At 50.3% G+C, this 14,624-nt stretch overlaps 1 protein-coding gene across 1 annotated transcript in view; it reads right to left on the bottom strand.

Annotated features, from left to right (window-relative positions):
* Positions 1-14,584, bottom strand: part of ACSS1 (acyl-CoA synthetase short chain family member 1) — a 65,189-nt gene extending 50,605 nt beyond the window's left edge. Inside the window, exons 1-2 of the mRNA XM_066236997.1 lie at positions 14,260-14,584; positions 3,326-3,422 (exon numbers count right to left, since the gene is read on the bottom strand). Coding sequence (XP_066093094.1) covers positions 3,326-3,422; positions 14,260-14,584 — 422 coding nt within the window. The remainder of the gene's footprint in view (positions 1-3,325; positions 3,423-14,259) is intronic.
* Positions 14,585-14,624: the final 40 nt, after the last annotated feature.

Below are 14,624 nucleotides of genomic sequence, written 5' to 3'. Positions count from 1 at the left end.
CCGACCTGCCAGCCCTCTCCCTCGCAAGGGAGGCAAGGTAACAAACACATGCCAATGTTCAGAAGAGCACGCTTGAAGACAACAGCTAGTTGCAGGCAAGACGAAGGGAGCAGGAGGAGGGCCGTGCCTGCAACCTGGAGACTGTTCCAGGACAGGTTCTTCAAAACTAGGAGCAGCTCGTGGAAACACACCTGGAGGATGAGCATGTTTAAAATGAATGTGTACGGGTGCACGTGGTGTAACACAGACATATACACACGCCCCTGGGTATGCACATCTGTCTAGACATATGGAAAACAGTGGTGATTCTTGAGAGTGGAATGATTAGGGCAGAAGTTGTTGGTTCATCTTACAAACTCTACAAGGATTTTTCAGAAATGTACCTTGTCGCCTGACCAGTAGTGGTGCGGTGGATAGAACGTTGACCCAGATCCCTGAGGTCACTGGCTTGAGTACAAACTTGTCCAGCTTGAGCATGGGATCATCGACATGAGCCCAAGTTCACTGGCTTGAGCAAGGGGTCACTGGCTCAGCTTGAACCCCCCCCCAGTCAAAGCACATATGAGAAGCAATCAATGAACAACTACAGTGAAGCAACTACAAATTGAAGCTTCTCACTATTCTCTCTCTCCCTTCCTGTTTTTCTCTAAAGTCAGTTAAAAAAAAAAAAAAGAGAAGAAGGAAGAAGGAAGGAAAAAGAAAAAAACAAATGTGCCTCATCCAAATAATTCGGCAGACCCAGAAGTGAGAGGTTTTGGGCACCCGAGGAATGAGACATGTCACCCAAGCTTGAGACAGAAAGGTGGGAACAGTCCCAGGAAACTGCACTGCCACCTGCACCCCAGCCTCTAAGAGCCACAACCCCAAGGCGTTGCCGTAAAGGGCTCAGACTATGGGTCTAGAACATGGTCTTTGGGCTGTGGCTGCCCTGGGGCACCTGGGAGCCACAGCGGGGAGCACGGGGCAGGGGAGCACTGCGTTTCAATGACGGTCTGTGTGCTGGCAGGGTGGCCAGCACCACCTCTAGGTGGCTTTACTCTGACAGCAGAGGAAGAAAATCTTATGTCAAAAATGTAAAATGACCAGGGAAACAATTCACCCAAGTCTCTCAAAAACTAGCCGCAACTAAAGACAATCCGTACGTTCACTTTTCTTTTTACTCCAACAGTACACAGTGACAGTCCTCGGTGCTAAGACAGCCGGGTCTGTAAAACTAGTCCGGGCTCAATCTGTGCATCTCTGGAGAGAGAACAAGAAATGCCTTGCCTGTGCTCCTAAGTTTGCCCCTTGCCCAGGGTAACTTTGGTGAATGAACTGAAGTTGTTCTCAGCTTTAACAGGCTGGCTGCAGTCCTGACAATTCCCCGTGGTTTCTAGTCGGCCATATATCTCAGCAGCCAGCCTGAGCCCGGCTCTCGGACTGCCAATCACTGCAGAGCACTCACAGGGTGTGTGCACAGGCTGTGTCCAGCCAAGGCGACGTCACAACGCGCCCACCGCCCCTGCCCCAGGCTCCGGGCATGCCTGCGCAGCAACAGAAGGAGGTCAGCCTGTGGCTGGACCCACTTTATCTCCAGCGTCCAGCTGGTTTGCTCTTCCACCCCATCCATACAGTCTTAATCTTGTACTAAAGAATCACATACTTGGCCCCAGAAGGTCAGAGCATCACCCAGTAGCGGTCCTGCCAGGGGGATCCAGGTCAGAGCACATGCAGTAGTCTGTCTCTATAGCTCCCTACTTCTCACTTGGGAAAGAAAAAAAAAATCACACACAAATCAAATTGGGCCAATAATAGCAAAGAACACTGGAGCCAGTTTATTAGAGCAGCGCTCCCCAAACTCTAACAGTGTGCACAGGCCTAGGGATCTGGCTCAGTCACTTGGACGGGGCCCAAGGTTTAGCTGTGCAGGCCCTGAGCTTGGCCACTGGGAAACAGGTCGGTGCAGAGGCTGCAAAGGCCACGGCCGACTGTGAGTGCTGAGGAGGTGGCAAGGACAAGAGAGGACGAGTAGGCAGTGACCACTAGAAGCTGCAGATCAACAAACATCACTTTGTTGGACTCAAAAGTCAACTTGAGCCATTTTATCATCTTCAGTGAATTTTACCATCCTTGGTAATAAATCCCAAGTTCGAAAAACAAACAGGAAACTAGGGGTGCTCGTGCCCCCCCCCTCAGTCATCCAAGTGGCAGAGGAGGAACTGTTGCTCTCAGACCCCAGGGTCTGGAGCCACTTCTCTGAACACTCCTCCCACCACATTCCCGGACAGCATCACCCCAGCCACACACACCTTCTCTGTTCCCGGGTTACCTATGCTTATGCACCTTCAGGGTCCAGAATTGACCCGGGAAGTTCTTCCCCTATTCTTCTCATGGCTGCTGCTTTTTATCAATAAGACCTCAGCTTCAACGTCACCTCCTCCAGAGACACCCAGCACACTGCTCTGTTAGAGGACTGTTAGATACAGAGGCACACGATGAAACTTGTTCAATGACTGCACAAGAAAAGTTGTAAGCCATCCACCAGGAGCATAACTGGGCTCGTGACTCCTTGGTGAGGAGTGGGGACACACAACTCAGGTTCCCAGTGGGTCTGAGCTAGTACAGCAAAGAGAACTTGAGGCTTTAACAAAGGGAATTTTATCCCCAGGGGAAGGGGACCCAATGTCCTGCAGCGATCAACCACAGAGACGCAAAGCAAAGCTGTTGCCACAGGAAACAGCCCTTTGCGGAGGTCAGTTACCATCCTGGACACTGAGCTCAATCAAAACCCAAAACACATACACAATACCCAGAAGGGTGTATGGCACTGAGAATATGTAAAGAATTTAAGGAGTCAAAGAATAGAAATGTCAGATGTGCGTGCCTCCTCTTTAAAAGACTTGATTTTATTTTTGGGTCTCAATCTTATAGGCTCACTAAGGGTGAGTGGGCCGGTCTTAATTATGCCAGCATGTATTTTATTCCCTTGCTTTCAGACTTCCTTGTCCTGGGATGACAGAATATTCCCAAAGCTGAAACATGCTCCTTGATCCTCCGAGAACCCCTGCCCAGGACCAGACACACTCACAGGGCTGTGCCAACAGCCTCCCCTATGCCTTGAACACTCATCACAGCTGTTCCCGAAGACCCAGCTCCTTCTACGGGAATCTGAAGACACCAAGTATTGCCAAGTGAGCAGGAAAGCCAGACTTCCTCCAAGCTGGGTAACCCTGCTCTTGGGAAACAGTCCAGCAGAGGTGCCCGGGCCAGCGTCGATAGCAGCAACACAGAGGCCCAGGAAACCCTGGGGGCACTGAGATGCCTGCCATCAGGGAACACACAGTACCTGTAGGTGATCCTCACTTCAGTTCCGGGCTCGTCTCGCTCCCAGATCAAAGCAATGCTCTCCGGGGACTTCTGAACATGCTGATCCAAGCAGTTGACTGCACAAAAACAGGTTAAGAAACACTAAACTTGGTGTTTTTAGAGTCAGAATCAGGGGAGGGTCTGGTTTGCTGTGACCTACACTACTCTGCCTGCTGCTAAGGTGGACCGTTCCATCATCAAAGGGGGGTTTCTACTTCCTTGCAAGGAGAAGGATGAGTGCCAGAGCCTGCGAAAACAAGGCAAAATTACACAAACATGATCTCACAGGGATAGGGTGATCCCCTGGGAACAGTCTGAAGTAGGCACTTCACGCCAGTAGTCCCAACCCCAGCCACCTGTCTAAGCCACCCCCAGGAACCCTGACCTAACTGACCCTGGGCTTTGCAAGTCTCCCTGGGTGGTTCTAATGTGCAGAAGGGGCTGGGCACCACAGCCTGAGCTGTTGGAAAGAATTCTTAACACAAACATGATGCCCCTGATTCAATACAAGGTTCATGTAAGGGAAGAAGCATCTTGCATGTGGCAGAGATGCACACGGTCCGGGTTAAGGAGCCACACTCCCTTGACAGGTGTCCAGTCAGCATCCTAGGACCAGCCTCTGCTCCAAGGAGTGTCGCAACGATGAGGAAATGCAATGCTGGTTCTGGAAGGCTCTGCTCCCCTCCCCCTCTATTACTCAAGCTCAGGTCACATGATTTCCCATAAAAAAAAAAAAGTCAGTTCTGCCAGTTTACTGTAAACCTGAAGATTAATAGGATCAAGTTCATTTGCTGACATGTTGTTCAAAGTGAGCCTGGCTGTGGCCGTTACTGCCAGCCTTCAAAGCCAGGCTTTCCCTGTCTACCTCTCCACCAGCAGGGAAACGAACACCAAACAGCTGTTGGAGGCAGCAGCCACCTGTCCACCTGGTCCTCAGGGTCACCCCAATGTTCAGGTATATAAACGTGTTTCCCTTTTGTGGGCAGTTGCTTATATTCTCCAAGTCCATGTTCTGCCATATAAATGGGAGCTGCCTTATCTATCACGTCTAACCCTTGAGCCTACGACAGGAAACAAACGTCGTACCAAATGTTCAAGTGCTTTATATGAGTATAAGACACTATTAACCACTGATAACTGCCATGCTATGAGTTAGACACTGAAATGGGATAACCATTCTGACAGAAGTTATGGGAGACACGAAAAGATCATGTAACTCCTATAATTCTTGAGAGGGTTAACTCATAGGAAAATATTTACATACTTTAGCTTTTATATTTGTGTGTGTGTCTGTGTGTATGTGTGTGTAGAGAGAGAAAGTTACTTTTTCTTCTTATGCTATTTTATCTATTATTGGTTCTTATAATAAAAAATTTACTTCAATTTTTGGCTCCTGACAGGCATATAAATTATATGTCAAAAAGTTTAATAACTAAAGACAGCTGTCATGGATAAAGTCTTAACACTATTTACTGATACAAAAAGTTTTTGAAATATTAGAAAAATAGAAGAGAAGAAATGCCCAAAATACTGAAGAGAGGAAAAGCAAGAAGGGACACTGAAAAGGGGTTTGGTGGCAGAACCTGGATTTACACAATAAACCCAAAATCAGCGTGTGTGTGTGTGTGTGTGTGTGTGTGTGTGTGTGTGAGAGAGAGAGAGAGGGAGAGAGAGAGAGAGAGAGAGAGAGAGAGAGAGATGGTCCAAAGTTGAGAAATCAAATTTCCACACTAAAATTAGGAATTTCTGACTTTTCTTGAACAATCAGGAGCTGCCTCAGCAGGATGGGTCCTCTCACCCCTCCACCGCCTGGCCCGGGAAGACCTAAATGACTGAATGGGAAGCAGTGACCCAAAGCAGGTCCTGATAAGCCTTGGAGAGCCAGTTCCTTAAAGTTGAGGACAGATACTGAGAAAGGGTTGGAGGAAAAACAGAGAGAGTTAGCGCTGTGCACTGAGCAGAAAGCCAGCAGGAGAATGGTGGTTCCATGTGCACCTGAGTATTCCCTGGACGCTGGCTGCACCAGGCATCACTGGGGAACAAATGCAAACCCTTAGCCCGCCCCAGGCCAGGCCTGAGAAGACTCCAGGTGACAGGTGTGCACTCGCTTATTCAAGAAGCCTGCTCCTGAACTTCTTTCACCCTGAGTTGGACCTTCTAAGTGACCGTGGAAAGGGGCCAGCTCAGGTACAGCTTAGGAAACAGTCTGCAGGTGCTCCAGCAACCTGCCCATGGCCTAGCCAGGAAGCAATAGGAAAGGGACTCAAAGCACAAGGAATGCCTTTCCTAGAGCTCATCTACCCACATCGCCTGCCCACACGGCAGCCAGGGTGCCAGCACATGACCGCCCGACTTCAATCCTGAACCCTCAGTGCCTCGGAGCCCAGCACCCTGTGTCTGGTTTACACCGAGCAGGAGGGCAAAGGTGCAGGTGACGAAGACTGCCCCAGGATAGACAGCACCCAGGGTGTGGCTGGGTAGCCAACAAGACCAGTCCCGTGTCCATCTCTTCCCAGGACTGACGAATGGCAGGAATTCAGGCAGGTCAGCACTGAGACCCAGGTACAGTGTTGCTACGTGCCTTCCTTGCATATGGGAAGTGCTGGACAAATGGCCACCAAGGCCCTGAGTGATCTACCCCTCCCCACTGGCAGTGCCGATTCTGTGAGCACCTTCCTGCTTGGGACCTCTGCACAGTTTCTCCCTGCCTGGGGCACACTGTCCTGCTCTCCCCACTACTGTCCTCACCTGGTGCCCATCCTCACACTTTCTTACTCTTTCAATGAGCACTTCATGTCCCTTGGACCTCTAACTCACCCGAGATGTATGCACTTGCTGTCCCTCTGTGGGCAGAGGCCAGACGTCCTGTTCATGTTATATACATGCAGCCTAACCCAGAGCAGAGCAGAGAAGCACAGCAGCTCTGGATGGTGGACAGAACATTCAAGTCCTCAAGCTGAAGGGCAACAATGGAGTCTAAATGGCACCAGGTTGGCCCCATGCCCAGGGGAGGGTACAGACCTCTTCCTGTCTTCATGATTTTGTTCCTCAAATAGTTCTCCTGTTGGTCCAAATTAGCACTTCTAAATTGCCCAGAACCCCCAAAGGGCTTCTTAGCACACAGATTGTGAGCAGTGCCCACCACCAGAAGTCTGAGGGAGCAGGTCTGGGTGAGCTTGAGCACTTCACCTCTAACAGACCCAGTGCTGCCACTGCGGCTGGCCCGGACATGCTCCCACACACAGATGTGCGCGCATACATCTGCAGGCATTCCATTTTGTATGCATATTCCAGGTTCAAGGGGGCTCTTTTCCCTATGGGGACAGGAGTGATCAAAAACACCTGCCAGCTCTAGAAGACACCTGGCCACATCCTTGCTGGAAGGCAGCCTAAGTCAGGGGTCAGACCCACCCCCCAGAGACCAGCCCCTGTCCACTCACTCACTAAGCACAGACGACAGACACACTTTTTAATCTAAATCTCACTTTCCTAATCCAAAGTGGGGGGTAACAGTTCCTAATTCTGGGAGTGACAGCAGGAATTAGATGAGACTGTAGAGCTTTCTGTCACAGGATCAGATTGTGCGACAGTGTTCCCAACGGAAACACAGCTCACAGCTGCCATGGTTGACACTCAGATGACACGGGCACCTAGAGAGAAAACACACTGCAGGGTCCGGGTGACAGTGATCTTAAAACACCATGTATATGTTGGCTTTTAATACAGATGTGTGGTTCCTGCTGTTGCTTCAACTGCAGGGGTAAAAAGAAAGAAGGGAGAGAGCGAGGCTAAAAGGAAGAAATTCTTCTCCCTATTTAAAAAACGTCTCCATCTAGAGAACTGGGCAGTGGGACAAGAAAATTCCGTTTACAAGCATTTCCAAGAAGAGCTGGGCAAGGCCCTAATGCAATTCAAGGCTCAGTTCAAGCCCCACCTCCTAATTCAAGCCTCTTCCAAACTTCCAGCACACAGTGATCTCTCCTCTCCATCACTCAGGGGCCCACACCACTTAACACTTAGGTATTCTGCCCAGTGATCCCATTCTGGGACATAATGCTGGCTCTGCTAAACTCTCCCCAGTCGGGGTCACAAGGTCCCTGAGACCATGTCCCTAAAATTCATATATCATGGCAGTGAGTTGAGAGGTAACACTGTAATTCTTCCCTTAGCAACTGTAAATACCCTGAGCAAGTTACCCTAGTGTGGATTTGCTCATTTACTCATTTGTGGTTCATCTGCTCATTAAAATGCAGACTCTGTGGCAATGGGGCATCTTCTGCACTGTTCATCACTGTACATGAGCTGGTGCCTTTATCTGCACATCTGTACAACGGGACCGCCAACCACTTCACACTGGTGACATGACACTGAGATGAGAAGAGGCTCAGTCATGTTCACCTCAAGGCAAGTCTAACACCGAGCCTAACACAGTTCTGCAAATAGTTAAGCAAATGCCTGCTGATGGCTCACAGGTTTGAGATTAAAAAAAAAAAAAAAGACTATGAGACCTTGTTTCCATTATAAAAATAGCACACATTTAGATAGGAATTTTAAAGAACTACAGTCAGTTGTTTAAATATATGCCTCCCCCTCCCTAACTTTATAAACCCACATACAGAAATTCTATTTTGATCAAAAGAAACAAGGGTGTTAATATTCGCAAAGGATTCACAATGGGTTTTTTTATATTTATTTTTTTATGGGAGACAGACAAAGAAAGAGGGACAGATAGGGACAGACAGAAAGAGAGAGAGATGAGAAGCATCAATTCTTCGTTGCAGCACTGTAGTTGTTCATTGACTGCTTTCTCATATGTGCCTTGACCCGGGGAAGGGGGCCTTCAGCCGAGCCAGCGACCTTGGGCTCAAGCTAGCAAACTTTGGGCTCAAGCCAGCAACCATGGGGTCATGTCTGATCCCACGCTCAAGCTGGTGAGCTCACACTCAAGCAGGCGACCTCAGGGTTTTGAACCTGGGTCCTCTGCACCCCAGGCCAATGCTCTATCCACTACACCACCGCCTGGTCAAGCACAACAGGTTTTCTTTAAATACACTGCTTACAAAAATTAGGGGATATTTTACCACTTCATATTCATTTTGAAATATCTCCTAATTTTTGTGAGCAGTATAAAAATCTCTCTGGGACAATTTAAATTGTACTTGCCAATTTTCCAGAAGCATCTGCTACCTAAACTCAGTCAGGTCTCTGACAACTATGGAGAATTCAGTCTTTTCTGGAGGACCTTTCTCCTAAAACCTGGGGTCACACTTTCACACAGAGTTTCCTGAAAGACCTTAGACAAGTTACTTCGATCACTGAGAAACAACTGAAGCACAGGAGTGTAGCATCTTGTGATTGTCAGTGCATCTGCCTTCTAAATTGTTGGAGGTGGGTCCTAAAGAGAAAGGTACAGCAAAATGGTTCCCATTGTTGCCAATGAATGTTCCAAAAAGTAACCAGAAATCTCTGTCTTCAATGTTTACTTAAAAATGGTTTCTTTGCACCCTTGCTTAAAATTAAGTATACATACACTTAAAAAAAAAAAAAAAGACCCAGAATTTGGTGTTTAGAAAATAGACGATAGTTGCGTGTTCTGAAAGCAACACGTCATTACCCACCAGTTCCGCAACTTCCTGACATCTTTTTTCTTTTTTTTCTTTTTTTTTTTTTTGTATTTTTCCAAAGTGAGAAGTGGGGAGGCAGACAGACAGACACCTGCATGCGCCCGACCAGGATCCACCCAGCATGCCTACCAGGGGGCAAGGCTCTGCCCATCTAGGGCATTTCTCCGTTGCTGCCAGAGCCATTCTAGTGCTTGAGGTGGAGACCATGGAGCCATTCTCAGCGCCCAGGCCAACTTTGCTCCAATGGAACCTTGGCTGTGGGCAGGGAAGAGAGAGATAGAGAGGAAAGAGAAAGAGAAGGATGGAGAAGCAGATGGGCACTTCTCCTGTATGCCCAGACCAGGAATCAAACCCGGAACTTTCACACACCAGGCCGATGCTCTACTACTGAGCCATCCAGCCAGGGCCACTTCCTGACATCTTGAGTTTATACACCAAAGAGCAAAACATCTGTTGTGCTGATACAAAAGAGCCAATTTCAAAGACTGGAAAGAATCTTTTTTAGGTCTTGGCTTTCCACAGAACCTTCTTTAAAGCAGCTTTATGTAAAGTTAATAAAAGCAAGAAACTGAAGGGGGTGGTGACTCTACTTCCCCTGCCCAGAGGGGGCCCTCTGACACTATGAGTCACCAGGTGACCTGGCTACTAACCCAGAGCTTCAGGATGGGATTTGAGCCCTGTTGGCCAACCCTCCTGTTTCCTGCCTATCCCCGACTGATAAGATGCAAGCCCATGTGGTCCTATTCAGAGGAAACACAGCACTCTCAGCAGCACTGCTGAAGGCAAGGCTTAATGTCACAGCCCCCTACACACCTCCACTCCCCAACCCCACAGGATTCATGATAAATAACAAAGGCCAGTTTTGGGGTATGAGTAAGACTGTGCAGAGAGCTCTATTGAGTGTTTTCTCACGTAATGATAACAACAGCCCTAGGTGTCCCCAAGTCATCCACTGCTGTTAAGAAGAAACGTAGCAGCTTCTGCTGTGGTGTCGTCTGTGACATCTGGTTGATGTCCACTGGGCCCAGTCGCCCAGCTGTGGGAAGCCCTGCGTCGGTGCTTTGGGACACAGTTCCAACTGAGTCCAGCCTGAGTCATCCCAGTCAAGGCCACAGACACGTGACAGCAGCCTCAGACATAGATCAATCGGGAACAGAAGCAAGCCGTGCCCAGAGGGCCCTGTCCAAAGTCCTGACCCAGAGAACTAGGAGACTAAAATTATGCTTGGAGCAGCCTGATATGCAACAATAGTAACTAGAACAGAATTCAGACTGGTCTGTTGTATAACCAGGGAAAGCCATGCAAAGAACAGTAAGGAGAAAGCAACAATTCAGACCCAGGTAGAATTCTCAAGACATACCCAGAACCACCCATCTTCCATTTGTTTGTTTACTAGATCACTTCCAGGACACGAATCCCAATTCTGCCCATTTAGAAGTGTCTTCGTCTGCCCCAAGAAGCACCAGGAGAGCTAGTAAACACAGATGGCATAGCCCCATCTTCAGGGTTTCTGATTCTGGTGGTCTGGGGTGGGGTCTGAGAACTTACTGCAGTGCCCAGACGATGCTGACGCTACTGGTCTGAGACCACAGTCTGAGAACCACGGCAGATTTTCCTAGAAGGGTGATTGGAGTTTCAAAAGTGATACTCGTTTGGAATAAGCCAGGGGTCTCAAACTCGCGACCCGCGGGCCGCATGTGGCCCACCCACCAATTTTGTGCAGTCACAGACTGGCCCGCAGACTAATCCACGAAGTTTGATTAGTCTGCGGGCCGCACAAAATTGGTGGGCGGGCCACGAGTTTGAGACCCCTGGAATAAGCCATCATACACACAGATCAGTCCAAACATGCCTATCATTCCACAACTTTCTAGGGATCTCCCAGGGCCTGGCCTTTGTATACTATCACCTCTGTGGTTTGGAGACACTGACAAAGGGCAGAGACATGCCTGACAGATGACAGGTTGGACACACACATTTAGGGTGAGAATGCTGCTGGAAAACTTTTTTCACAAGGCAGTTTCTGAAGCTCAATTTCTGGCAAAACACATGAAGGAAAAGAGGCCCCTGAGCTAGCCAACCACAAGCTGCCTCTGACCAAGTGAGGCTCAAGAGGCCCTTCCTGCCTGCTCTGGGAAGCCATGCCCAGTGACCTATCTGGGAGTGAGAGGCTGCAAGTGTGCGTGAGCCAACCCTGAGCAGTCGCAGAGGCCTCAGGCGCCTAGTCAGCTTGCAGAGCGGCACACTTTCTGATCTCTCCTCTGTGAGTTGCACTTCTCCCTTCAAGGGCACATGTCACCGACTCTACAAACCTAAGGGTTTGTTTTCTTTTTTCCCCACTAGTTCAAGGACACTTGCTGCTGACTCAATTTTATTTATTTATTTATTTTTTTGCATTTTTCTGAAGCTGGAAACAGGGAGAGACAGTCAGACAGACTCCCGCATGCGCCCGACCGGGATCCACCCCGCACGCCCACCATGGGGGCGACGCTCTGCCCACCAGGGGGCGATGCTCTGCCCATCCTGGGCGTCGCCATGTTGCGACCCTCCTGGGTGTTGCCATGTTGCGACCAGAGCCACTCTAGCGCCTGGGGCAGAGGCCACAGAGCCATCCCCAGCGCCCGGGCCATCTTTGCTCCAATGGAGCCTTGGCTGCGGGAGGGGAAGAGAGAGACAGAGAGGAAGGCGCGGTGGAGGGGTGGAGAAGCAAATGGGCGCTTCTCCTATGTGCCCTGGCCAGGAATCGAACCCGGGTCCTCCACACGCTAGGCCAACGCTCTACTGCTGAGCCAACCGGCCAGGGCTGACTCAATTTTAGATAAAACAATTAACTACTAAGTGATTCATTTTGATTAAACCATTAATGGCCTGACCAGGTGGTGGTGCAGTGGATAGAGCATCGGACTGGGACCCAGAGGACCCAGGTTCAAAACCTCGAGGTCGCTGGCTTGAGCACGGGCTCATCTGGTTTGAGCAAGGCTCACCAGCTTAAGCAAGGGATCATTCAGTCTGCTGTAGCCCCCAGGTCAAGGCACATATAAGAAAGCATCAATGAACAACTAAGGTGCTGCAATGAAGAATTGATGCTTTTCATCTCCCTCCCTTCCTGTCTGTCCCTATCTATCCCTCTGTTTCTCTGTCTCTGTCACACACACACAAAAAAAAAACATTAATGTAGTATACAATGCAAGATAAATTCTGGTTCAAAGTTCTTCCCTATGTTTCTTTGCTTGAAAAATAACTCAAGAAACTCAAGACCCTATCTACAATTGTATAGCTATTTCTAAATATAACAAATTAAAATTGCTACTACTTATTGATCACCAATAAGTGCTAGGCCTGTTCCACAACTCCAGCACTCTGTCCTCATAATCAACCCAGCAGGTTAGGTGGGCTTACTGCTCCCAGTTCGCAAATGAGGAGACTTAGGCTCAGAAGAGTAGAGTTACGGGCTGAGGAAATAGTGAAGTTGTACAAGATGCAAAATCCTACCCAGTTCAGGTCTTGGCCCTGGCCTGACCCTCCCATAAAGATCTGCAGTTCCACCTGACCAGTTGGTGGCGCCATGGATAGAGCATCGGACTAGGATACAGTGGACTCAGGTTCAAGACCCCGAGGTCACTGGCTTGAACGCAGGCTCACCAGCTTGAGCCCAGGGTCACTGTCTTGAGCATGGGATCATAGACATGACCCCATGGTCGCTGGCTTGAAGCCCAAGGTCAATGGCTTAAGATCAATGTCATTGGCTTTAGCAAGGGGTCACTCATTCTGTTGTAGCCCCTCCCCTCCCCCCATCAAGGCACAAATGAGAAAGCAATCAATGAACAACTAAGACGACTAAGGAGCTGCAAGGAAGAACTGATGCTTTTCATCTCTCTCCCTTCCTGTCTGTCCCCATCTGTCCCTCTCTCTGTCTCTGTCACACACACACTTACACACACACACACACACACACAAATCTGCAGTGCCCTGATAACAAGGTTATCTAGAGCGTTGTCCAGAGCTTATGGGTTACATCCCTGGTCAGCACACATACAGGAAGAGATCAATGTTCCTGTCTCTCTCTCCCTTCCTCTCTTACTTAAATCAGTAAATAAAAAGTTTTTAAAAAGGATCTACAGTTCCTTCCCTGAAACACTCCCCAGACCCTACCTCCACCTAACTAGGTACCCCATCCTCCCGACCATGCAGCACCCCACCTGACTGTAAGCCCCACCTCCCCAGGCTGGCCACACCCTGACCTACCCTGCCTGACTGGCCACTGCCTCCAGTTCCTGGGCCTTCTCTCCTTGGTGCCTCAGGGAATAGTGTATTTATCCCACCACTCAAATACCAAGTCTGAACAAAACAGTAGATTCAACCACAGCAGATACCAAAGGATTGAGTGGTTGGTGGAGCTGCTTTCTAAGACCTCAATCAGAGTCAGAGCTAAAGAAGTAGAGGGTTGGCCAGACCTGTGGCGGCGCAGTGGATAAAGCGTCGACCTGGAAGCTGAGGTTGCCGGTTCAATAACCCTGCACTGGTCTGGTCAAGGCACATATGGGAATTGATGCTTCCTGCTCCTCCCCCTTTCTCTCTCACTCTCTCTCCTCTCTAAAATGAATAAATAAATTTAAAAGTTTTTAAAGAGAAGTAGAGGGTTTTTGTTTTTGGCGAGATAGTGTGGTGGCGGGAGGTGGTGGGGGTTGTGAAAAAGAGAGCGAGGAGCTCCGGCCACTCCCTTCTTTCCTCCCACAGGCGTTGCAAGGAGATAAACGATTCCAGCTGCTGGCCCTGGGTTTTCTCACTCCACTCGTTTTGTTTACATTGGCAACCTTTATCTCCAGGCCAGTCACTGGGCAGGCAGCTTGTAGTAACAGCCTGTTGCTTTCCAGTTTTGTCCCCAGCTTCGGGGACAAAAGTAGGGAAGTCCCGACTCGGGGCGTCCGACACCCCCTACCCCAGGCTGGCGCAGGTGTCGCCGCTACTCCCCGCTGATTTACGGTACGCAGGGCGGCGGAACCTCGTGGTTAAACTTGAGAGCCAGCCATTGGAGAAGACAGCTGGGGCAAGGCCAGCAGCTGGGCGACCCGAGCTGACGCCCGGCCGGGTCTCCGCGGGCGCGGGCTATAACGGGGAAAGAAGGGTCGGGACGCGGGGCTGCAACGGACCTGGAGGATGGAGCCTCTGGGTCCGGGGGCGACGGCCCAGCGGCCAGCGATCCGACCAGGACGGCTGCGCCGGCTGGGTTCTTTGAGTTGCATCCGAACGCATGAGTTGGGGGCGCCCCGGCTCCCCGCAGCCCACTCACCAGACACGTTTAGCTGACCTCCCAGGAACCAGCCGAGCTTGCCGCTGTTTAAGTCACAGTCCAGGACGGTGTGGTAGGGGGTGTCCCACACCAACGTATCCCGCGCAAGCGGCCCCCAGAAGGCTGCGGGCTGCCGGGCCGCCTGCTCGCTGAGCGTGGGGTACGAGGCGTACTGCGCCGCACCGGCCGGGGCGCTGCCGCGGGGTCCGTGGGCCGCCCTGAGCAGTGCGCTCACTCCGCGCAGCCGCCACCCCCGCGGTCCCCCGCGACCCTGCAGGATGCCCGGGATCCGCCCGAAGCCGCAGGCCAGACTGCGCGCCGCCATCTCCCCAACGTCCCAAGGCCTCCGTGCCCCCAACTGCACC

This window comes from Saccopteryx bilineata, chromosome 6 (assembly GCF_036850765.1).
Source record: "Saccopteryx bilineata isolate mSacBil1 chromosome 6, mSacBil1_pri_phased_curated, whole genome shotgun sequence".
Taxonomy (NCBI): Eukaryota; Metazoa; Chordata; class Mammalia; order Chiroptera; family Emballonuridae; genus Saccopteryx; species Saccopteryx bilineata.
The sequence above is the reverse complement of the archived record's forward strand: the minus strand, read 5'-3'. Positions and strand labels throughout refer to the sequence as shown.